Below are 24,808 nucleotides of genomic sequence, written 5' to 3' on the forward strand. Positions count from 1 at the left end.
ACGGACCCTGTTCTTTCTGGAGCAGAGGGGGTTCTGGGTAGTACTGAGAGTGATGGAAACTGGGGGTGCTGATCAAAGGACTACACACCTGAGCAGGTACTGTGCCTCCAGACCAGGTCCCCTGGCCTCCTGAAGGCTTTCTCCAGGAAAGAGGAAGGGCCATCTGAGGCCACAGGTGCCCAGGGCAACTGCTGGTGCAGAGTCCCCTGTCTCTGCTGCAGGCCTCACCCCTGCTTCCCTCCCTTCTTCACATGCTGCGCTTTCCCCAAAAGTTTTAGACGTTGAGCTTCTCATTAAACAATGATTCAAGCCAGTAGTTAAATTTTAAATGATGGAAAATTAGCATAAGAGGAAAAAATCCTCCCAGCAGTTCCCACGGTCTCCCATAACTGTCATTAGTGTTCGTTCCGCCCCTCTCAGAAACATGTTTGTACACTGAGCTTGTGTTGCTCCTACCATTCTGCAAGCGATCTGTCGCTAGCCATCAGCACCTTGAACATCTTTCCGCACGCACATCAGCATATGTGCACCTACCTCACTGCTTTGCCTGTCACTGATTGCATTCACACGGCTGCCGTTAGTGTGCGTCAACAAGCATTTGTTACGGGAGTGTCGGTGTGTACAGTTGGGTCCTAACTGAACACACTAGGTCCAACAGCCTGTTCTACATTGTTAGTTATCGGAGCCAAATTGCCCTCCAAAAACTGATGACTATGAGATGAAAATTCCCTTTCTGAAAATGCTTCTCAAAGGCTTTTAACCTTTGCTAATCCAAAAGCAAAGAATGCTATTGATTAATTGCTTTGACTGGCATCTGTTGACCAGTGAATATGAACAGTTTCTCATTGGCCACACACCTTGCTTCCATCCTACCCATCTGGGTTTTATCTTGAATTATCTTTTTTAAATGTTTAGGAAGTGATGCTTGGGCCTAAGAAGGAGCTCAGTGGGTAAGGTGTTTGGGCATGAGCTTGTTGCCAAGGCTGATGATCTGAGTCTGATTCCCTGAGACCCACGTGGCAGAAAGAGAGAACCATCCCCCACAGTTGTCCTGTGACCTCCATGTGTGTACACACACACACACACACACACACACACACACACACACACTAAATTGGGGGTTTTTTTTCTAAGTTTTTAATGTTAAAAGACTAAAATGTATCTTTTGACCTTGTTTATAATCATTTTGGCCACAAATTTTATTCTTCTATAGTTAAATGTATTCATCTGATGTTTTATGACTCCTGATTCTGTGCTTAGGGACATCCATCCACTCTGTAACTGTGACCCATGCCTCGTGTTCTTCTCTGAGGTTTTGATGTTCTTCAGCCATTTAGAAAGCATGGCATGGTACTCCAGTGGCCTCTATACTGCCCTAAACCTTTATGGAGTCATCATCTTTGACACACCACTAGAGTGACATGTTAACATGGACTGTTGAAAGTTTCAGTTAGTAGCTTGTGTGTACCACCCATGGGCTAGGAGTCAGGGCCTCCCTCGTTGGGAAGTTTTGTGGGCGTTTTAGTTACAGTCTGATGTTGAAGGGTAAGGAAGACATGTAGGGATGGGAAGTTCACGTACACTGAGTGGTCGTGGCTTCAGACAAGCTTGTGAAGATGGCATCCTCACTGAAAGATGCCACAGGGTCTGCGACTCAGATCCTGTTGTCCCACACCCTTGCTGAAGTTACGAGTCTCACTGATGTGCACGTGGAGCCCTGGCGGTATAGCTGAACGTGAAAGTAAAAGGGGAGTCGGGATAGACCTAACAGTCCGTCTGTGTTATCTGCCAGGAGCTTTTTGATAAAACTGGAAATCTCATTCCCAGACTTCAGATGGCAAACCACGATGACTTCTTCCTCCCCCACTTCCGTGTGTCTGCCCCACCCCGCAAATCCCATACGTGCATTTGTGTGACTTTGTCTAGAAAAGGCCATTCTTATCATACTCAGTGGCCCATGCTTGTAATCCCACCCCCAGGAGGGTTGCGAGTTCCAGACCAGATGGCCAGCAAGATGACTTGGTGGGTAAAGGTGCTTGCCAAGTGAGCCTGGCAACCCGAGATCACCCCTAGAGCCCACATACAGGTGGAAGAAGACGGCAGACTCCAGAGTTGCCCTCTGGTTTTCACACACATGCATGGCATCCACATGCATGGCATCCACATGCCCACACACAATAATAACAATTGAAAGGTTTTCGTTTTGTTTTGTTTTTTAATGACTAGTCTGATAGTACAGGCTTCTAATTCCTGCTATTCAGGAGGCTAAGGTAGAGTGAGTTCAAGGCCAGCCTGGGTACCTTAGTAAGACCTTTCCTCACATTTTCAAAGTAAAACGGGGGTGTATGTGGCTCAGGGCTAGAGTGCTTACCTAGCATGGATGCTGCCCAGGTCAGCTCACAGCTCTGCAGTAACTATGTAATGGCTACTTTTCCTGCTCTTAAGCCTTATGATGACCTCAAAGATTTGGTTAAATCTTCAAGTGAATGATTCAGGCTAAGTCACAAAGCACTGTGGCAGCTTTAGTGTCCTGGGATTGCCAAGAGCACAGCTGTCCAGAGGTCTTAGCAGTGGACTGAGGAATTTGCATTCCTCCAAAGGAGGCTCCCAGGGAAGCTGTGTGAAGGGCTAGGGATTGATGGGGTCCTCCCTCCCTCCACCTTCCTGCAGCCTGGCCTTTCTCTCTGTAAAATCAGTGGCTTGCCGCACCTGATCTCGCCTGCATCATTTGGTCAGGGATATCTGTTTTTTAATTACTGTTAACACAGAGAATGCTGGTAATGTGTGGATACATATGCTGAGAAGGTAATCTTCAGTCTTGGAAAGTCTCGGAGTCGCTTTTGGCAAGTCTTTGATGTTTTTGGATCTGTGAGAATTGCTAGAGCCTTGTTTTCCAGGCCAGCAATTTCAATGACTTAAGTTATAAACATAGCTTTAGTAGTGCATCAAACAAAGGGAAGGACTGGAGGGGAGCAGGCTAACCCTGGGGGAGGGGAGATAGGAAGGGGAAAGTTCTTACCTGTCCGTATTCTTCACAGGGAGACTGTGACTTTCACATAACTATGTGATAAAATCCAAACAAAGTTTACCATGGTCACGCGCATACCTTCTGCTGTGGCCCAGAGAAAGAATTCCCTATCTGGGTTATGTTCAGCCCTGCCTTCTTAAAAACATGTTTTTGTACAAAACTTCTTGTGAGTTTAGTTATCTTTAAAAAAATAATAATAATAACCTTCTGACTCAGTGGTTTATAGTGATGAAAACAGTCCCTCTCAGTCCCTGAATTCCATGTCACTGGCCAGGGCATGTCCCCACCTCCCCTGCTGATGCCGGGAGGCCATGGAGGACTGGAAATCAGCTTTAGTTAGAGCGGTGGAAGTTAGACCTCTGGGGTTTTTCTTCTCTGTGTTTAGAAAAAGACATCGGTGCAGAGAGCACCCTGGGGTCAGGACTGTTTCTGGCTCCGCATCACCTCTTTACTCAGCCCCTGTGCCGTGTATCATGGTACCTGCCTCTTTAGCTAACCTGCCCTGTGGTTTACATTTACCAAAGGGCTAGCTAGAGTTCCATTTAAATTTCATTTTCAGTCCAGGAACTAACTGCAATACCTCACACATGCCGGCGTTCTACCACTGAGCAGGATCACACATGCCGGCTTCTTCCACTGAGCCAGATCACACATGCCGGCGTTCTACCACTGAGCAGGATCACACATGCCAGCGTTCTACCACTGAGCCGGATCACACATGCCAGCGTTCTACCACTGAGCAGGATCACACATGCCGGCTTCTTCCACTGAGCCAGATCACACATGCCGGCGTTCTACCACTGAGCAGGATCACACATGCCAGCGTTCTACCACTGAGCAGGATCACACATGCCGGCTTCTTCCACTGAGCCGGATCACACATGCCGGCATTCTACCACTGAGCCAGATCACACATGCCAGTGTTCTTCCACTGAACCAGATCACACATGCCGGCATTCTTCCTCTGAGCCAGATCACACATGCCGGCATTCTTCCTCTGAACCAGATCACACATGCCAGTGTTCTTCCACTGAACCAGATCACACATGCCAGTGTTCTTCCACTGAACCAGATCACACATGCCAGTGTTCTTCCACTGAACCAGATCACACATGCCGGCATTCTTCCTCTGAGCCAGATCCCGGCCCTACTTTTTGAGCCAGGGTCTCACTAAGTTGGCCAAACAAGCCCCTAAGCTCACTCTATAGCCTAGACAAGTCTCGTTCATCCTCCTGCCTTGGCCTCCTGAGTAGCCCTCCTGGGACCACAGGTACACACCATCCAGCCCAGCTTCAGAATTATTATTTTCTTCCATCAGCGAATGTTCAAAAGTGAAAGGAACCAGCCACTTTAAAGAAAATACTTCTGATTTCAGGCCTGCTTGTCTTGCTTGAAAAACTCTACTGCTCATTCTTCCATGGTTGAGTCTAGATATTTAATTATGTTTTGTTTTGTATCAAATATTAAACAGTTTGCAGGGAAAAAATTAACTAGTTAACATTAGCCACTGAACATACCACAGTAAATTAAAATACTTCACATTATCTCTGGAATGAGGCAAGGCCCAAAGAAGTCAATACTTAGAACAGAGCGGGCTTGCTGAAATTATGAAGCCGTGTATTATTAGCTCCTTATGACCCCATCACAGGAGAGGAGTCAGCTGCTATGAGCACAGATTTTTTTAGTTAACACAGCACGTGGATTAAAGTCTAACTTGAGATAAGAGGTACAGATGCCTCAGCCATTGGTTCCACACCACAACAGTGCAGGCAGGAGCTGTGCCCACCAGTTTCAGTTTTAATACTTGAAGGACAAGTTGTGGGCAGGTCTACAACATCTCTTTGCATGTTTTCAAGAATGCCGGGCATGGGGCTGAAGAAACTGCTCAGCAATTAAGACTTTGTGTGGCCCTTGCAGAGGACCTGGGTTCTGCTTCCAGCACCCACATGGTGGTTCACAACCACCACCTGGAACTACAGTTCCAGGGATCTGACGCCCTCTCCTGGCCTCTACAGGCACTGCACGCACAAAGTGCACATACAGACAAGCAGGCACACATGTATACACATAAATAAAATTTTCATAGGTCTAACACAGCTCCAAAGTTTCCTAAAATTCCATACAGTGAATTTTAGGGAAAATAAGATGCCAGGAAATAGGCCTGTGAAGTCAGAATAGTTATTACATGTAAAATTCATTCTTATGTAATCCATTTTAATAATACTGATGGCCACCCTGTACATGCCAGGAAGAATGTTGGGTGGTTTGCTGTGGTACAACTGATAAACATCTATTTTACATGAAGGTATAATCATCTCAACTACTAACAAAGAGTGTCTGCGGTGATGTTGAACCCCAGGCTTGATGCAGAGCCCAGGCCCTCACTTCAGTCAGTCACAGAAAGACAGTTTCAGTGGGGCAGAATCTCCAATGCAGAATCCTTGTTGTTACTGCTTTTAGTTACGTGACATGATAGGCTTGACCTGGCCTTTAAATGTTTGCTTTCATTTACACCCTCATTAGTGTAGTCTCTGCTGTGGCAGACACGGAGGGGGAGTCAGACTCTTACACTGAGTTTATAACACTGATTTTTTTTTTCTTCCTTTAGCCACCAGCTAAATACCTCCTTCCGGAGGTGACCATGCTCGACCACGGGAAGAAGTGTGTGGTCATTGACCTGGACGAAACCCTGGTGCACAGCTCATTTAAGGTAAATGCCACATTCAGGATCGCATGGGGGGGGGGGTGTCTTTGTGACTTCATGACCACCGTGAGAAAAGCTGAGAGTGTGGTTGTGTGTGTGTGACTTCACTTCTCATGAAGAAAGCCCAAGAACTCGGGATTTGGGTTGAACCTACCCCTTTAGCCCAACTGAGCTGGAGCTAAGAGTTGAACATTAACACATTGGTTTGGGGAAGAAATTGCTGGGCTGCCAGCATCACTGAGTACTTCCTTGAGATCTGGGCTTCCTTGCTCTAAACCCTGTAGAAATGCTTTTGGGTTCAGGTGGTATGGGCAGTCAGTGCCCAGGGATGGGATGTTTTTGAGGTAACGAGTGCTGTGCCTTTTGTTAGGTGGGACATGGGGTGGGATGTTGCTGAAAACTGACGGGTACCCTGCTGTCCTGGTGATGATCCCAGATTAATGTTTGAGCTCTCAGGAAGCCTTATCCCAGTGGGCCGGGCCATTCATTCCGATCATTCTGTGCTGAGGTTTCTTGTGCCCGTCATGGCCGAGTACCACCTTCAGAGCGCTCTCAGCGGATGACGGGCTGCAGCTAGGCTGTGTCTAAGTGAGTGTCAGAGGCTTCCTGACCACTTGCCCCACCCCATCTCACCACCAGAAACAGTTCAAAGAACAGAGGCCCCACACTGGAGCAGCAGTGGCTGCATTGTTACGACAGCGAGTTAATTCACCCTCCTCGAAGGAGAAGGAATTGTGTAAAAGAGGCAAATGCTGACATTTGGAACATGTGCTTGGTGTGCTGGGGAGATCAGTGGGTGTTTCTAAGAGCCTGACGCTGGTCTCCATGGACCATTCCTGTCGGTGAAACCGCTCTACCCTGCCCAGTGTCACCATTCCTCATTTCCCCCCTGCCCTGGGACGCCTCTTGCTTCACCGAGAGATGTGACTGGCACCCCCGTGGTGGGCTGGGTGTCCCACCTGAGCCCCTGTCATTCCTGGCAGGCCATCAGGCAGGAAGAACCATCAGCTTTACCTCGCTCCTTCTACTGGAAACAGCATCGTACACTGTGCCATCTCACTGAACAAGGAGGACAAGGCCAGGAGGCTGTCTCTAAAGGCTTTGGGAGGTGGATAACCTGGCAGTGAAAAGAGACCTCATTCTAGCTCCTGAGGCTTGTAGGAACACCTCATTACCCAGCATTCCAAGGGCTGGGCTCTTCCAGGATTAGTCCCGGGGCCACACTGGCCTTGTGTATCCAACCAAGCTCAGCTTTAATGGCATTGCAACATTTCCCTTTCTGTGAAGCAAGCGGCTCAGGACTTCAGCCCCTTCAGAGCGGGGTGGGGAGGTGGGGGTTGGTGTCAGCTGCTGTCATAGCATAGAGAGCTTCCTCCCAAGGAGCTCTGGAAAAATTGCCCAAGATTTCCAAGGGTTCCTGGCTCCAAGGCAGGGCCTTGGCAGCTCCGGTGTCTCTGGCCCTGCTCAGAGGGCACAGCTGTAAACAGAATTTCCTCATTTTGTGTGTGTGTGTGTGTGTGTGTGTGTGTGTGTGTGTGTATGCGTGTGTGTGTGTGTGTGTGTGTGTGTGTGTGTGTGCGCGTGTGTGTGTGCATGCGTGTGTGTGTGTGTGTGTGTGTGTGTGTGTGTGTGTAAAGGTCAGAGTACAACTTTTAGGGTCCGGTCCTTACACTGTGGGTTTGTGGGATCAAACGCCCATCATCAGGCCTACACAGCACCAAGCCATATCTCCTTGCCACACCATCTCACAGGCTCAGACTGGGCTACTTTTCCAAGTTGGGTTATGGTTCCTAGTGTTCTGGGCATCCCAGAGTCTCGGGAAAGTGAGTGCTGTGTTCACACGAGCTCCGGAACTCCATGTGGAAAGCACTAGCTTCAGCATGGCCTGCGTCGCCCCAGCACGTAAGAGCTCAGGGACCGCGCTTGTCAGCTGGGGCTGATTCTCCTCTTACTTCACCGTGTGGGGTGTGATTTCATAATCCAGAGCCGGCGACAGTTTCTTCTGCAGTCGTTTTTCTGTTTTTCATAACTTGATATGTCAGTGGTAAAATTATGAAATTTTGAGTTCATTCCTTGCTTTTCTACCCTGGAAACAGATAAACTATGGTCTTAAACTTCAACAGCACCCCCACATCTCAGCGCTTAGTGGTGGGATGATGGTCTAGCATGCTCCACCTAGTGATGGGCTGATGGTCTAGCACATTCTACATGATGGGCTGATGGTCTAGCACACTCCACCTGGTGATGGGCTGATGGTCTAGCACACTCCACATTCTTCAGTTTATGTCAAGGAAGAGTGTGATGCACTGGTAAACTGAAAAGCAGACCTACTCACAGTCTGCACACAGGTTCCACACACCCTCTCTACCCAGCGGCCGTCATGCACCTCTGTCCTCCTCTGAGTCTCTCGCCCCTAGGATCTTCAGATTGCCAGTTCTTTTGGACCTGTTCCTTAATTTTTCTAATTTGTGGGATTCTGTTTAGAATTGCATATGAGTCTGTCATTGAGATATGATAACTGCTAAAGTCACATTTCATTTTTCAAATGTGTCTAATACTATCCAAGAGTTACGTTAAATGCCTGTGAAGTTGTGGGTTAGCTGGATTTTGTGTTTCTTAGAACAGAGCAGTTGAGAGACTGGCTGCCTTCCAATCCCAGAGCAAGAAGCCAGGCCAGGCCACCAGGCAGGGCCTGAGGCTGCTGATGGAGCCACCAGGCAGGGCCTGAGGCTGCTGATGGAGCCATGGGGACCCATCAGACCTACCACCATAGCAGTATGAAGAGAGCAGACACTGAGTCCAGAGGGAAAGTCCGCCTAGGGTCCTGACCTGTGGTGTCTGGCTTTCCGCCTGCTGTGGGTGAGTGCTCTGAGCATTCCCTGCCAAGCTGCCCACACTGTGAGTCCAAGGACAAATTGCTTTTCCAGTGGTAATGACACTGGCTAGCAGGCTTTCACCTCTGCCCCCTGGTGGCCATCAGTGGTTCCCCTCATCCTGTCTGGGTGGCAGGGCGAGGGCTGGAGTCCTGAGGAGCCTCATCCTCTTGCCAGGGGTACTACCCTTTGTAGTTGAGGCAGGCAAGTAACCAAGAGGCTGGACCAGGATGCTGAAACGCCACAACACTCAGAAAGAAATGTGCCTTCCTGCTTGTGTTATTTCAAGGACCCAAGGCATGTGCCAACACCCTCCTGAACTGTTTCCCCCAGTTATCAAAATATTGGTCCAGGCAAGCCTTTTTTCTTGCTAAAATTTCCAATTTTCTTTTCCCTTTCAGACGTATTAATCACAGTTTCTTTTCTCTCTAGCCCATTAGTAATGCTGATTTCATTGTTCCTGTTGAAATCGACGGAACTATACACCAGGTAAGAAACTGAAGCCAACCTGGAGTTTTAGCAAGCATTTTCTTCTCGTCACCACGTTCCCTGCGAATGTCATTTCTAAATTCTCATCTCAGTGGTAATTTTATTCCAGCCACAGGAAACAAACTTTGTATAATAAATACAGTGAGCTGAGAGTTGGGGCAGAGGCAGGTGGATCTCTTGAATTCGAGGCCAGCCTGGTCTACAGAGCAAGTTCCAGGACAGCCAGAGCTACACAGAGAAATGCCTTATCTTAAAAAAACAAAAGTAATTAAATGCATACAGTGAATGAATTTCTACCTCACACACATTTGTTCTGCTCCAGGTTTGTGAGGGACCTTTTCTGTTCACAGATGTTAGCTGTGATTGTGCTTTGATTTGATTTAGACTTTTGGGAGTTTCTGTACTGCCCCTCCCCCACCACCACCACCACAGGCTCACCCTCTGGTTAGGGCACTCTTGGGAAGAGGTGTCCACTTAATGACAGTGGCCCCAGACTGGTCTTGTCCCAGTGGTTTTCTCCACTGGCACCCCAAAGCAAAGGAGGAAGGATGTGTTAGGCTCAGCAGGCTGCTGTGAATGAAGACGGCAGTCAGCTGGCATCAGTCTTCTTCCATGGTTTTGTTGTTTGTTTTTTCTTTGTTTTATTATGTATGCCTGCACACCAGAAGAGGGCACGAGATCTCCTTACAGATGGTTGTGAATCATGTGGTTGCTGAGAATTGAACTCGGGACCTCTGGAAGAATAGCCAGTGCTCTTAAACACTGAGCCACCCCTCCATCCCTGCTCCCTGACTCTTGAATGAAGTGTGCCCAGGCCTGTGACATCAGCTCATTGCCCAGATAGGGAAACTGAGACTTACTTAGGGAAAGGGTTGGCTCAAGAGTGTGTATAAAAAGTATCAGAATGAGAATCCTGACTCCCAAGTCAGGGCTCTTTTCCCTAGACACAGCCCGCCGAGACCCCACCTGGCTTTGCAGGAAGCAGGACCTGGGAAGGGTGGTGTGTCCACATCTCATAGTTTTCAAAAGCCTTTGTAAAGCGGAAACTGCAGGCACCTGGGCATTTAACATTCGCAAAGCAGCCGCTCATTAACTCGGCTCCCGACAAGCAGCTCGGACTTCTACGCCGAGTACTGTGGCTGGAGTTGCGGAGATCTTGAGATGAGGCGCAGGAGGGCTGTCCAGTGGCATGGAGAGGAAAAAATGATAATCCTGTGGTGACTGCGAGCATGCGCAGCTCCCCCAGCCCCTTCTCGTTGGCAGTAGACGCCCCGGGGCCCCAGGGCTGGAATCAGACACTCCTAAGGGGAGGAGACCGCAGGTGCAGAGCAAGAGGACCAAGGCCCTGGCGAAGGCCGTGGCCTCGTTCAAGTAATCCAGGATAGGCTGTGCAGGTCCCAAGGGGCCTATTCTTGGTTACTTGCACGGGGACGCGGGCCTGGACGCCGGCATCCGGGCCCAGGACCCTCCTTCCTGCCAAAGGCGCCACCGTCAGAGCTCCCTGTCAGCCTCCAGCCCTTTGCATGTAGCCAAGCTTGCTGTCCGAGCAGTCCTCCCGGGGACACAGGACGGGAGGCCACACCCAGTCCCTGGCTGCCGCCACAGCCCCGTCCTCGGCCCCAGCCCATCACCCCAGCTCAGCAGGGTCCTATTGGTACCCAGTCTAGTACCCATCCTCTGGCCCCTCCCTCCACCCTCAGCCACAGAACCAGGACACAGACCCACTCTTTCAGCCAGCCAGGCGGTTTCCTACCCAGTCGTTGACCTGCGAAGCGCCTTTTTCTGGCATGCTGCAAAGCAGTTGTTTCCACACGGACTTCCCGTCGCCTGCAGTGTGCTCTTCCGTGTGGTGCAGAGTCTTGTGCCAGCCCGTCTGCAGCCTCTCCCCTGTCCGCTGTGAGAGGCCCTGTGTTCCTACTGCCGCCTCACTCTCCACCCGCAGTGCTTCCCCTGAACAGCCTCCCAGTCTCCTCTCACTGTCTCTGATGGCTGGGCACACGCAGGCTTCAGCCCAACACCACAGGTGTGATCAAGCATCCAGATCTCATGTTCACGCTTTGCTCAGCCCTGGGAGCTTGATTCTGTTCCTTAGCATGTGAGCTCCTATTCATCCTTCAAGGTCAAGGCCAGCTGTTACTTTCTGTGACTCCCTTATCTGGAAAGGAGAATTAATTGTCTTGAATGTACCCTGACCCTGTGGTGTTTTGTTGTATTCACTAATTTCTGGAAGCGTCTGCTCAAGGCTGTGAGCCGGGCAGGGGCAGGCCTGCATCCCATTCAGCCTTGAAGCTGTACTCAGCACAGTGCTGTGGCCTGGTAAATTCGTTGCATCTTAAAGAGGTAGCTAACTTAAGGGAAGTTCCTTGTTTGTGTATCCTGCATAATGGGTGTTAACAGTTTAGATGCAAGATTGTAAAACATCTGTAGCGAACTTCTGCCCTCCGGGGTTCTCCCATTGTGCTGTAAGCCTGTATTTAAGACCTCTTCCCAGCTGGGCGGTGGTGGCACACGCCTTTAATCCCAGCACTCGGGAGGCAGAGGCAGGTGGATCTCTGTGAGTTCGAGGCCAACCTGGGCTACAGAGTGAGATCCAGGACAGGTACCAAAACTACATGGAGAAAACCTGTCTTGAAAAAAACAAAATAAATAAAAGAGGTAGCTAACTTCTGAGGAATTTTCTCAAGTTTTAATTGGTTCCTCTCCCTTCCCACTTCTTCTCCCTGGTTTTGCTTTCTCTATCATCTCCCAGTTCCCTTAGATTCATTTAACCTCCAGAAACAGGAGCCTGTGTGTTAGCTGAAGCCACGTGGCTTTGTAGTCCTGTCTGGGCTGACCGAATGGGTGCACAGGGCCCACCTGTGGCAGAGAGACACCCCTTTCTCCCCTAAATGACTTTCTGTGTTCCCACATCAGCAGAGTAACTAACCTCCACGGTGTTGAGTGGAAGGTTTGCAAGCGTGCTAACCCAGGCCTTCCCGTGCGGTGGGGGATGGGGCGTTCAGCAGAGAAGACAGCAGCCAGTTCTAGACTTCCAGGACAGCACCTAGGCTGTGGTCTGTGTCCACATAGGGACTGACTCAAGTGGGTACCAAAGGCCACAAGGGTTGATGAGTGGCTTCTCCTGAACATGGCACAGCTGTGCTCCACTTGCCAGCTCTGAAGATCCCTAAGGCCCTTGACACCGTGGTCAGCTTCCCTTTCTCTCTGTGAGGGTTGTCTATACCTGGAACCTGCATCCGGCTCTCTGGTCCGAACCTCAGCACACCGCGCAGCATGGATGGGCCTGGCACCGGGAGGAGGGCCCCTTGCGGCAGCTCTTCCGAGGCCAGCCGGCTCTGGCTGCTGCATGACTGACAGCCTGTTGTCTCCTCCCCTTGCAGGTGTACGTGCTGAAGCGCCCACATGTGGACGAGTTCCTCCAGAGGATGGGGCAGCTCTTTGAGTGTGTACTCTTTACTGCCAGCTTGGCTAAGGTGCGTCCTGCTCCCTGCTGCAGACTCCCAGCGGACGGAAGGCGGCGTCCCAGCCCCTCCACCCTCCACCACCCCCCAAGCTGCCAAGAGCCTTTTGTTAAGGTGGAGGAAGCTATTTTTACGGTGACAGGTTCCCACCCCAGATGGGATGGATGCAGGCCATGTGCACACTGCCAGGCTGAAAGGCTTCTGGTTACCATGGTGACGGGGAGCATTTAGAACAAATGCTCCATGAAGTTGCTGTATGCAGCCACCTGAAACCAGTTATCCAGGGATGAAATCACGAGACCTGTCCATTGTGGCTGCGGAAGGATGCACAACACGGGCATGGTGGAGCGTCCCTCTTCTGTTGACTGGCAGCCAGATGTTAGAGGTCTCTGTGTCCTTGGGTTTAGTGGCACAGGTTTTGGGGAGGAACAAACAGAGACAGGTATGAAGTGTCACTTACAGGCACAGGCTGATGAAAGTTCTGGCTGGCTTGGAGAGCTGTGTGGTTTCTGGTAAGTCCCTTTACTTCTGGCACCTCAGTTTCCTCTGGTCTAATTGGAGCTAATTCCATCTGCTTGATGGAGTAGATTAAATGAAATGGCCCATGTGAATGGCTCAGCACAGCTCCCGGATCCTATTAGGCAGACGTTCACTGAGCCCTCACCACCTTCTGGGCACCGCTCTGGGCACCGTCACAGGGTGAGCATTCCTGGTGTTCAATGTAGAGTACCATAAGTATTGGTGGTGGTAATATCATCCAAACGGGCTCATAGGTACCATGCTGTACTGAGGGCAGACAGAACAGGCCCTAGCTCCCCCTCCCAGGTCTGCCCACCATGGTTCTCACAGAGTCATGCAATCCACTTGGTAGCACCACCAATGTCTCCATGAGCACCTCGGAAACTCTGAGTAGCCCCAAAGATGAGTTCTGTGGTGTGCAGGTTAACCCTTTGTGTGCAGACCTCCTCCAGGGGCCACCAGCAGCTTCCTCCTTCATGCCTGCCTCGAGCAGCACCCTCATCCTCTACGTATCGAACCTTGGACTCCAGGTTCTCCACACTGCTCCACTGGCTGTGCTGGCCACGGCAAGGGCCACCTATGTAGCGCTCCGCCAGCCTCATCAGCCGGCCCCAACGGGAGCTGCTAAGGAGAGATCCTGCACCTGGGCTTTGTTCTCTTGTACCAGACAGAGCACAGCCTCACGGAAATAGTCCTCCCCGGTGGCGCCAGGGCTAACCATGTGAGCAGCTTCAGTGGTGCTTCTGATGCTGCTCCGGGATGCTAAAGAACCTGAAGTAATAACCAGCCAAATAGCAAGCTGGAGGGTTGCACCAGCGCTCTGGACCGAGGCTTGTTTTTCCTTGGCGAGAGTCGCCAGGGTTCGCCTAAACCTCCCCATCTGGGCTGCTCTTCCTGGGCTGCTCCCTCCTGCCCTACCATCTGTTTCTCTAGCTCTCTCTAGCTCCCAGTGCAGCTCTGGAGCCTTTCAACCCCACTGGCCGGGTTGAACTGACGGTGGTCAGCGTTCTAGCTCTCGGTGATGAGTTTAGCTCAGCACCCAGCCTGCGGTGTTTATACAGCAGGTCTCCCTGCCTCCTGCCAGGGCCTGCAGCGTTTATATATCGTTTATATATCGGGCCTCCCTGCCTCCTGCCAGGGCCTGCGGGCACCACCCGCTGACTCCCAGGCTCTGTCCGTGGTGTCTGCTCTTCTGTCACATACCCTTTCATTCAGTCTCCCTTCGTGCGTGGCAGAGCACCAAGGATACAGACGAGGAGAGATGAGCCCCTGCCTGTGGAGTGCCTGTAGGCCTCATCCTGATCTTGCAAGCCTGGAGCCCCCAGACACTTCCCTAAAAGATGATTAACAGGACTGGAGAGACGGCTCAGCACTGGCTGCTCTCACAAAGGACCCCGGTTCAGTTCCCAGCACCTACATGAAAGCATACAACTGTCCCTAACTGCAGTTCCAGGGGATCCAGTTCCCTCTCCTGGCCTCTCTGAACACTCCACACACATGGTGCCCTACATTTATGAAAGCAAAACACTCATACACATAAAATAAAAAACAAATCAATCTTTAAAAAAAAAAAAAAAAAAAACCGTAAAGGATGATTGCTGCCCCTGGTGGTAGCAATGAAGAGAACACGAACCATCATTTTCCATCCAAGTCAACGCTTTGTAGACCGCTCACATTCCCCTTAGCCAGCTTCACCCAGATAGTGCTCTGGGCTGCGTGGTCAGTAGGAGATGCAGCTGCTCTGGGCTCCGCCTCCCTCAGGGTGTCCTTGGAGTGAAATGGACTTTCCCACGGACCCAGCTGCAGTGAGTGCAGCTACCGTGGCCTTTATGACTCAGCCTCAGGTGTGTGTTCCCTGGGGATTCCCGGCTCTGGGCCTCACTTTGGCCTGGCTGCTGAGTCCAGGCCTCAGGCTTGCAGGACAAGGCAGGGATGATAGGATGTGCTGTATGCCATGTGCTTGCTCCAGAGACCGTGGGGAAACTGGGAGTTTGAAGCAGGACAGGGACAGGATGGACTGGATGCCCTCCGGTGGCTACTCTGACAACTGGGAGGTGAAGGCTGGGAGGGGAGGGCCTGCAGGACGCAGGAACCTCCCAGGCGGGGAGACCTGGTCCAGAAAGATGCATTAGAGCTAAAGAACTGAAGGTAGGAGTCAAGATATTTTTGGAGACGAAACTGACAGGAACTGCTGATGAGTTCGATGGGAGAAAACTGTAAGAATGTGGTGTTTTCTGTTACACATGGAGAGGAAAATACCACAGTCCTAAAATACTTCAACTATTCAGTCCTTCTCCTAAAAGTGCTCTAAGGCAGATGAGATGACTCAGTGGGTCAGGGGACCTGCCATGCAAGTCAGGCGATCTGAGTTCAATGGAAGGGAAAAACAGTTCCATCAAGTTGGCCTCTGACCCCACGTGCATGTCATGGTGCCCTTGTTCACATGCACATACACAGCAACAATAAAAAAAAAGTTTAAGTAAAGAAATACAAAGTAAGTCTGAGAAACTGGAGAGGTGGCATCGCTGGAACCCGCGTAGAACCCAGTGCGGCAGCCAGCGTGCCCCTGCAGGTCCAGCACTGGAGGGGCAGAGACAGGAAGTCCCGGGGCTCTCTGCGGCCTGGCAGCCGGCCGGCCAGTCTGACTGAAATCAGAGCTGCAGGTGCAGGGAGAGACCCTGACTCAAAAATAAGGTGGAGAACAATGGAGAAAGACACCCTACGGTGACCTCAGTGTGTCCGTGCACACGCGTACACGCACACAACCAAAACAAGGAGAAATCCTAGGCAGTGTCTTACAGGGCCACAGATCTGCAGCTTCATAACTCTGTTCACTTTCCTGAATTCCTTAGAAGAGCAGGCCTTTCTGCTTCCTCCTTCCCTAGCAATTCTGGCTGCCTTTCTTCTCTCTAAAGCTCCCCCCACCTGCCCTTGCCTGCCTCCATGTGCCTTTTTTTTTTTTTTTTTTTTAACCTTATTTTCTCCAGTCTCCTCTGGACAACTGCCAAAAGTTACAGCTTGCCAGACCTGGGGTTTTTCTTTCCCAATCTAATAAAATACACCAAAACAAAAAGTCAGAGCCTGATGTCATGACTCATGCCTGTGATCTCAGCACACAGGAAACGTGGCACAGGAGAACCCCATCCTGGGCTGCTAAGTGAGAATATCTCAACCCTCCTGCCCACTCCACCCCCCAAAAAGGGACAGTGTGTCTTGGTGTCCTGGGTGAATTTCTGGCTCTTCCAGTTGTTTGGCCTTACTGAGACTCTTCTTTCCAGTACGCAGACCCTGTGGCTGACCTCCTGGACCGCTGGGGGGTGTTCCGGGCCCGACTCTTCAGAGAATCCTGTGTTTTCCATCGTGGGAACTACGTGAAGGACCTGAGTCGCCTGGGACGGGAGCTGAGCAAAGTGATCATCGTGGACAATTCTCCTGCCTCCTACATCTTCCATCCAGAGAATGCAGTAAGTAGTCCCAGAGGAGCTTGAGGCGCTGTCCGATTCTAGCCTGCCACACAGGCACCACTTCTGAACACCTGCAAAGGGGGGGGGGTGGTCTGGGGTTCTTTTTTTTTTTTTTTTTTGTTTTGTTTTGTTTTGTTTTGTTTTTTCGTGACAGGATTTCTTTGTGTAGCTTTGCGCCTTTCCTGGAGCTCACTTGGTAGCCCAGGCTGGCCTCGAACTCACAGAGATCCACCTGCCTCTGCCTCCCGAGTGCTGGGATTAAAGGCGTGCACCACCAATGCCCGGCGTTTTTTTGTTTTTTGAGACAAGGTTTCTCTGTGTAGCCCTGACTGTCCTGGAATTCACTCTGTAGACCAGGCTAGCCTTCAGCTCACAGAGATCCACCTGCCTCTGCCTCCCAAGTGCTGAAATTAAAGGCACGTGCCACCACCACCTGGCACTTTTTTTTTCCAGATCTTGACTCAGCCACTTAATAATGGCATGACATTTGCTTCATCTTTAGCCTCTCTCCTCATCTGCAGGTGAGATTGACGGACACTGCCTCCTGGGGTGGTTGAGGCCTCAGTGTGGTGATAGGTCAAAAGTGCTCAGAACAGTGCTCGGCAGGCTGCCTCCTTAGCGCTGAGTATTGGAATGGAGAGGGCTCTTTCTCTCTGCCACTAACTTCATGGAGCTGGTGCCGCCCAAAGCTTTATGACCTCTCAGACTCAGGAGGTGACCCCTCAACAGAAGTGCATCTTCAATAAAAATGAGTAAAGCTCTTTAGAAATGGCTTGCCATCAGACTGTCAGCTCTGCCACCTCAGAGGGATGTCTGAGAAGCCCACGTGGGCAGGTTCCCTTCGTACAGCCCCCTGGAGTGTAGCCGCTCTGGGCGCCTGCTCACCAGGGCAGCACAAGTCCCAGAGCAGGAAGCGGTGCCCTCCACTACCTGCTGGGCTCTTCCAGGAAGAAAAGCCAGGCCCGCTGCGGCTGCGGCAGGCTCACCACACCAGGCCCCGTCCGCATCATTCTCTGGGGAAGACACATGCTTCCCAGGCTCATCCCAAGCCTTCAAGGCAGATTTCCCATGAATAAACCTTTACCACCCGCCTCCTCCCCGAGACAGGGTTTCTCTGTGTAGCTCTGGCTGTCCTGAAACTCGCTCTGTAGACCACGCTGGCCTTGAACTCAGCGATCCTCCTGCCTCTGCCTCCCAAGTACTGGGATTAAAGGCGTGTGCCACTACCACTTGGCCATACATCCCTTTTTTAAGTCTAGAATTCTGTAGCTCTACTTATTATAAGGGGGAGGGGGGAAAACTACATTCAGTTAAAAGGTAAAAATAAACAGTCAAACTGCCTTACAGTTAAATACATTCATGTTGCCAGGCGTGGTGGTGCACGCCTTTAATCCCAGCACTAGGAAGGCAGATGATCTCCGAGAGTTCGAGGCCAGCCTAGCCCACGTAAAGAGCTTCAGGCTAGCCAGGGCTACATAATGAGACCCTTTAAATAAGTAAATAAGTTCGTGTTGATAAGTCAATCAAATTCCACCTGATACAGCTGGCAGTTGTCTGCAGCAGATGCATGTGTCCCCTGCTGCCGTAGCTCCCTTCCACACCACACAGCATTTCCTGTGTCAGCCACTGTACCCGCGAAGATACAGTGTGTCCCCTGCTCCCTTCCACACCGCAAGGCATTTCCTGTGTCAGCCACTGTACCTATGAAGATACAGTGTGTCCCCAGCTCCCTTCCACACCACACAGCATTTCCTGTGTCAGCCACTGTACCCGCAAAGATACAGTGTGTCCCCTGCTCCCTTCCACACCACACAGCATTTCCTGTGTCAGCCACTGTACCTGTGAAGATACATTGTGTCCCCAGCTCCCTTCCACACCACACAGCATTTCCTGTGTCAGCCACTGTACCTGTGAAGATACAGTGTGTCCCCTGCTCCCTTCCACACCACACAGCATTTCCTGTGTCAGCCACTGTACCCGCAAAGATACAGTGTGTCCCCTGCTCCCTTCCACACCACACAGCATTTCCTGTGTCAGCCACTGTACCTGTGAAGATACAGTGTGTCCCCTGCTCCCTTCCACAGCACAGCATTTCCTGTGTCAGCCACTGTACCCGCAAAGATACAGTGTGTCCCCTGCTCCCTTCCACACCACACAGCATTTCCTGTGTCAGCCACTGTACCTGTGAAGATACATTGTGTCCCCTGCTCCCTTCCACACTGCACGGCATTTCCTGTGTCAGCCACTGTACACACCGTTCACCTTGTCACCTTGACGGGTTTTCTTGGAATATGAATTGTTTAGGTCAGGATCTAAAGACGGTCCATGCATTGCTTCATTGAATGTGTCTCCGTTCTAAACATTTCTCCTCTCCCCATCGTTTCTTCTCCATCACTTCTCCGTGGAAGATTTACTGATTTGTCTTATGGGAATTTTCTATACCCTGGATTTGTCTAGTCATTAATAATGAATGTTCTCTAACCACCCTTCCTCCTTCAGGCGAGCAAGTAGACTTTCTGTCTGCTATCTGGTTAGATCCAGGCTTCCTTTAAAATTTTCTTTTTTAATAGTTTTATTTTTAATTAACTGCGTGTGAGTGAGAATATGCACCTGAGTATAGTACCTGTGGAGGCCAGAAGAGGGCATCAGATCCCCTGGAGCTGGAGTTAGAGGGGCGTGTGAGCTGCCCGATGTGGGTGCTGTGCTGGGAACTGAACTCGGGTCCTCTGCAAGAGCAGCACACAGTGCTCTTAGCCGCCAAACCATCTCTCTAACCCCTCTTGTTAATTTTTTTTTTTTTTTTTTTTCCGAGACAGGGTTTCTCTGTGTAGCTTTGCGCGCCTTTCCTGGAGCTCACTCTGTAGCCCAGGTTGGCCTCAAACTCACAGAGATCTGCCTGCCTCTGCCTCCCGAGTGCTGGGATTAAAGGTGTGCGCCACTACCGCCCAGCATAATTTTTTAAAGGATTTATTTTTATTTGCATCTATACATGTGTGTGCTACACGCATGCAGTACCCACAGAAGCCAGAAGAGCACAGTGGATCTCCTGGAGCTGGAGGTAGAGGAGATCATGAGTCACCTCATGTGGGTGCTGGGAGCCAAACTCGGGTCCTTTGGAAGAGCAGCAAGTTGTCTTAATAGCAGAGCCATCTCTCCAGCCCCCTCTTTTTTCTTGTCTAACAAGAATATGTCATGGGTGGGGCTGTTGACATGGTTCAGTTGATGGAGCACTTACCTAGCATGAGTGAGAGAGGCCCTGGGCTCAATCCCAGGACTGAAAGTAAGTAAATTAATGAACACCTTTTGGTTTCCCCAGATTTCTTTTTGACTCTCTTCTGTGAACTCCTAGCTGCTCTCTACCACTACCGCTCCCTCCTCCTCTACCAAAAGCTGGAAGGAGCCTTCTCTTTGCCAGAGTTTCCGAATGCCCTGAAATTCGACATTTCCACGTTTACCTGGGTACTGCTAAGCTTGGGCAGGCACTCTCTGCTTCTGACACACAGCTTGGAGCAGTGGCCCTAAGTAGAGTCTGGACTGGCATGCCCGGATTGGGCTCCGTGGTTGACGGGTTCCCTCTGAGAGGCATCGGGGCTCTGACTGGCTGTGAGCTAATTCAGTGCCATAAAGAGAGCTTTGGAAACGGGCAGGGAGTGCCCATCTCTTCTTCAGCAGGAAAGCTACAGGGGCAGACTCACACACACCGGGGACCCTCTGCCTCAGTGCGCACACCTGCGCCAGCCTGCTTCGACTCCCGCCCTAACTGGGGAGCGAAGGAAGGATGATGGTGACAGTGTCCCACACACGCGCTGTCTTGCAGGTGCCTGTTCAGTCCTGGTTCGACGACATGACGGATACGGAGCTGCTGGACCTCATCCCGTTCTTCGAGGGCCTGAGCAGGGAGGACGATGTATACAGCATGCTACACAGACTGTGCAGTAGGTAGCCTCAGCCTCGGCCCGCCCCCACGTGCACTCTGGAGGCCCTGGCTCGGGACCCTCCTGACCTCAGCTCCCTGGGGGGAGCCTGAGAAGACTCCATGCTCTGGGCCACAGGGTGAATGTCGCCATGCCTACCTGTTTTGGTTTTTTTTTTAAGAACAGAAATAACTATTTTAAAGAAAAAAAAACTCTTTTAATAGATTTCATAAAAGGACATGCATTTTACCAGATTCGATTTTCTTAAAACATACCAAAAAGAAAAAAGAAAAAAAAAAAACCTTGGTATCTTCCAGACGTCCTTTCAACTGTCCTCCCCTTCCAAGAGACAGTCTGTCCCCTTTGCCCAAGTTTGGAGCAGCTGACCCAACTCAGAATCTCTTTCCTACAGGATGAAGTGCCTTTTTGAATGTTATTTTAAGCTGAGAGTTAATTTTTGTATACAGCCTCTTTCCAGACATCTTTTAGTCTTTTACTGTCTCAGACACTCTAAGACAACAAACAGGACCATTTTATAGAACCTGGTAGCCTGTGTGGCAGGGTGAGGGTATGGCCAGGAGAAAGCGGGTCGCAGGCCGCTGCCTCCCACAGCTGCAGCTGACAGCCTGTGGCATTCTCGGGCTCCAGCTCCCTCGGACAGGACTTTTTTCATGCCTTGTCATTGTCCCCACATTTCTGGCCAGTCTAGAATGTACCTGCCAATGGCCCAGTGCTTGATGAAACAACCGATTCCTTTTATTACGATCTCTGATGTTGATAAAATTTGTCTTGAAGTTGCATTCCCCCCTTGAACAGTGACAGTACGTCACATCTGCTTTCCCACGACTGTCACACCTGTCCCTTGCTGTTTTTCTGTTGTTATTGGTTTGAGGAGAATCGTTACAGAAAACCCAAGACCGTTGGATTGTTAAGTCTTTCCTTTCAAAGGCTGGGTACACGTGGAGAGTCTGGGACTTTGCTGCTACTGTGCTGCCACCAAATGGAACTGACCAGCGGCTGTCACACTGTTCTTTGCCACTGTGCCTACGCTCAGAATACGCTCACCGCTCAGCTGCAGACTTGGACAGGGTCAGAAGCAGGTGTCCCGCCCCATCCAGCATGGCACCGACCATCTCCCTTCCTTGGCCCTGGCCACCAATAATGCTAAAGGGCACAAAGATTCAAAACAAAAAACAAGGGCCAAAGCACCGCTCAGGTGTGGCGTTCACCTCACACTGCAGTCGACACCAGAGCCGACGGTCGAGCTCTTCAGTCTCGCTCGAGAACCTGTGGCCTCAACCAGCTGCCAACTGATGTGGCCCAAGTCCATCGCAGCCTCTTTGGAAGCACAGCCTCTTAGAGCCAAGGGTTGGAGAAGCCTGTCTAAATGGAGACGAGTTGCTCCAAACCAGGGAGAAGGGCTCCTGCCTGGAGCCCCGGGGTCTCTCTCCGCCGGCCGGTCCCAGTTTGGTGTTTAGCCATGCTGCGTCGTGCTGCTCCCTCGTCTGAAGAATGAAAAGCGCCCTTTTCATGTGTTGGCGCCCTTGCCTTAGTCCTCTGTGGGTTGGGCCTCAGCCAGATTTCTGCTGGGAGTTGCTGGTACTAACAAGACTCAAAATCAGGGGTCAAACTTTAAAAAAAAATTTTTTTTTTCCTTTTACAAAATAATGAAGCCAGCTACCTGGCCTATCTTCCCACAGTGCTTTGGTCTGGGAAACCACTGTGCATTCAGAACAGAAATACATAGGGGTCATCAGATCTCCTGACTTTCTGAGTGTTCCAAACCCAGTCATCCCTGTGCCAATTACAAAAGGAACTGCCCCTTTGCTAAGCATCACCACAGATAACAGTTCCGTGGCAGAGCCGCACACGCCATAAACCCTCATGGAAACCAGTCGCTAACCGATCCCGCTGCCTTAAGTGTCTTGAGTGTCACGGCGTCTGCCGTGGGTTGATTTCCACACAGAACAAGGCCTGGGTGGGAACCTCAGATCGTCACCTGTGCCTCTCGCTGTGCTGTTGGTCTCACGGGCCTTATTTGGAAACGGGGGGCAGAGTGGACTGAAATTCCAGAATATTTCAGGAGAAGCGAGCCTGGAAATAGTGCCGTGCTTCAGACAGGTTCAAGGCCGACCTTGGCCTTAGAGTTCTGGAGCTGCGTGTGCACGCAGGGCCCAGCTTCCAGGTGGGGAACCCTGTTCTTGCCACCACAAACATGGAATGTCTCGGGTGGGCGGCAGGGCCTCTGAGGGTTCTGAAATCCGCACCTTATTGGACCAAGCTCCAAAATGCCAATTTTTCTTTCTTTAAAAAAAAAAATCTGCTTTATGTACATAATTGAAAAAAATCTATATTTTTTAATCAGTTACTTGTAAATGAAGCAATAGAATTCTAACAAGGCCAAGAAAGGAGATGAATGTGTGAGGTTTATTTTCTTAAGGTAAATACGGGTATTGCTTTTAATTGTTAGTTTATTAAAGTGTGGGCTTGAAAACTTACCAGCCACTTCTGTGTGCCATATCCTTCCCACATTACCAAAACACTCCATCTCCTTAGCCAAAAGAAACGTCTGACCTCCCGGGTTCATGGTCCTCTCAGCTCCAGGTTAGGACCCCTCTCCTAGACAAGTGCTTTTGACGTGAAGGTCTGGGGCAGGACGGCTTGGGATTGTGGACTCCAGCCTACACCTTTTGCATGACCTCAAGTGGGGGCTTCCTGGGCGCCCCTGGCCCCTGATGATGTTAGTGCTCTCTCTTCCATTTGTTCTGGAATCCTCCGTGTTGGTCTGTGGTTTCATGCACTAGCTGTTTGTAAACAATGCATTTGTATCCTAATAACACCGCCTGTCACCCATGGCAGTTGGTGGGGATCCTTTGACACGGTGCAATGTTGATGAGATGACTTTGGGGACACGAGGATGTCCACATGACACTAACTTGTCATGGTTACAGCATTTGAAGTTGGGGTACGAAGTGAAACCTGTAAGTGTGTATAGCCTGGCAGCGTTCTACAACCCTGTGTTTTGACCGATTGCTTCCTAGTAAAATCCAGAAACACACAGCCCTATTGGTCAAACACTCGTGACGTTCGTGCCTCTGCTTCTAATGGTGCTGTGCTGGACAGCTGGCATGCCAGGGCTCGCGGAGAGCGGAGGGTCCCCTGCACAAACTTGCTGGCTGCCTCTGCTCCTGCTCTGTAAATCTGACCATGTCCATCCCTCGAGCTGCCCTGAAGATGGCTACCCCAGCGGTGGTGATGCTGGTGTCTGGGGAGTTACAGTTTCCTGCTGGATATTTGAATGTGACGATCCAGCGCTGCTTGTGTGGAGTGTGCATGATTCTGGGGGCAAGTATTGTCAATCAGTGATTCCCTCCTGCCGGAAATAAACTCGTGAAACTGCACTGCCTTGTGGTTGACCTGCTTCTCCAGGCCTGTTACGGAGTTTTATTTTTTCCTTCCCCTGCACACCGCACCCTGCTGCTTCCCGCTTCTACAGAGCAGGGTGGATAGGAGCAGGGCAGCAGGTCTCAGCGACAGAGTTCTTGATCCCCCCCCCCCCCAGGTAAGCTAGAACACCATCCAACCCAAATGGCTTGTAACTTGAAAGTGACAGCTACTCGGCCCTCAGGCCCTCTTTCCCCAGACAGGCAGGGTGACTCCACCCTCCCATAAGGACTCCAGCCCTGCCAGCAGGCTACCTCATGGTCTTTGGAATTCGTGGGGAGGGTCCTGGGACCAGTCCCCTTGGGATCGAGATAGAGCTCTAAACACCCCATCGCCACCACAGGTTCTGGGAACCTGCCCTTCACAGCAGCAGAACTGCCCAGCCAGGGGACAGTCACTTTGAGTTGACCTGGTGCTGACTTCTAGTCTGCTTCCCTCTGCTCCCTAGTCTGGCCTCTCATGTCCTCTGCTGTTTTATACCTCACATACGCACAGGCTTCTGGCAGCCCTCGGCAAGTGGAGACAGTCACCAGAAGGACACTTAACTGGGACTTGGGCTCCCTGAAATGTTCCCTGCACTTTTCTAGTTATGACAAGAATGGGAGGGAGTGAGCAGAGGTAGGAAGGGACAGCCTGGGAACAATAGCAGGCCAGCTATGGACAGGAAGTGCCTGTGGGCTGTTGGCAAGGTCCCTGGAGCATCCAGGCGTGTTAATTTCCCTTTGCTGGAGATAGCTACACATCAACAGGATGCTCAAAGCCCAGAACCTCTAACTAGTGAGGCAGGCTAATCCCAGAACAGACTGGACCTTCAGGTTGTGAGACAGACACATACAGGCCCTCAGACTTTCCAACCAAACCCCACAGCATAGCTCTAGCTGCGGCTACGCTGAGAATCACCTGAGGTTGAGT

General features: G+C 50.8%; 1 protein-coding gene across 2 annotated transcripts in view; it reads left to right on the plus strand.

Moving 5' to 3' along the window:
• The window catches only part of Ctdspl (CTD small phosphatase like), a 128,204-nt gene extending 104,351 nt beyond the window's left edge, over positions 1-23,853 (plus strand). For both annotated transcript variants that reach the window (XM_042282049.2, XM_042282051.2), the window contains 5 exons: positions 5,637-5,738; positions 9,038-9,094; positions 12,475-12,567; positions 16,353-16,538; positions 20,356-23,853. In XM_042282049.2, the coding sequence (XP_042137983.1) occupies positions 5,637-5,738; positions 9,038-9,094; positions 12,475-12,567; positions 16,353-16,538; positions 20,356-20,481 (564 nt within the window). In that variant the 3' untranslated portion in view covers positions 20,482-23,853. The remainder of the gene's footprint in view (positions 1-5,636; positions 5,739-9,037; positions 9,095-12,474; positions 12,568-16,352; positions 16,539-20,355) is intronic.
• The last annotated feature ends 955 nt before the right edge of the window (positions 23,854-24,808 follow it).

Source organism: Peromyscus maniculatus, chromosome 7, assembly GCF_049852395.1.
Source record: "Peromyscus maniculatus bairdii isolate BWxNUB_F1_BW_parent chromosome 7, HU_Pman_BW_mat_3.1, whole genome shotgun sequence".
In the NCBI taxonomy this organism is placed as follows: domain Eukaryota; kingdom Metazoa; phylum Chordata; class Mammalia; order Rodentia; family Cricetidae; genus Peromyscus; species Peromyscus maniculatus.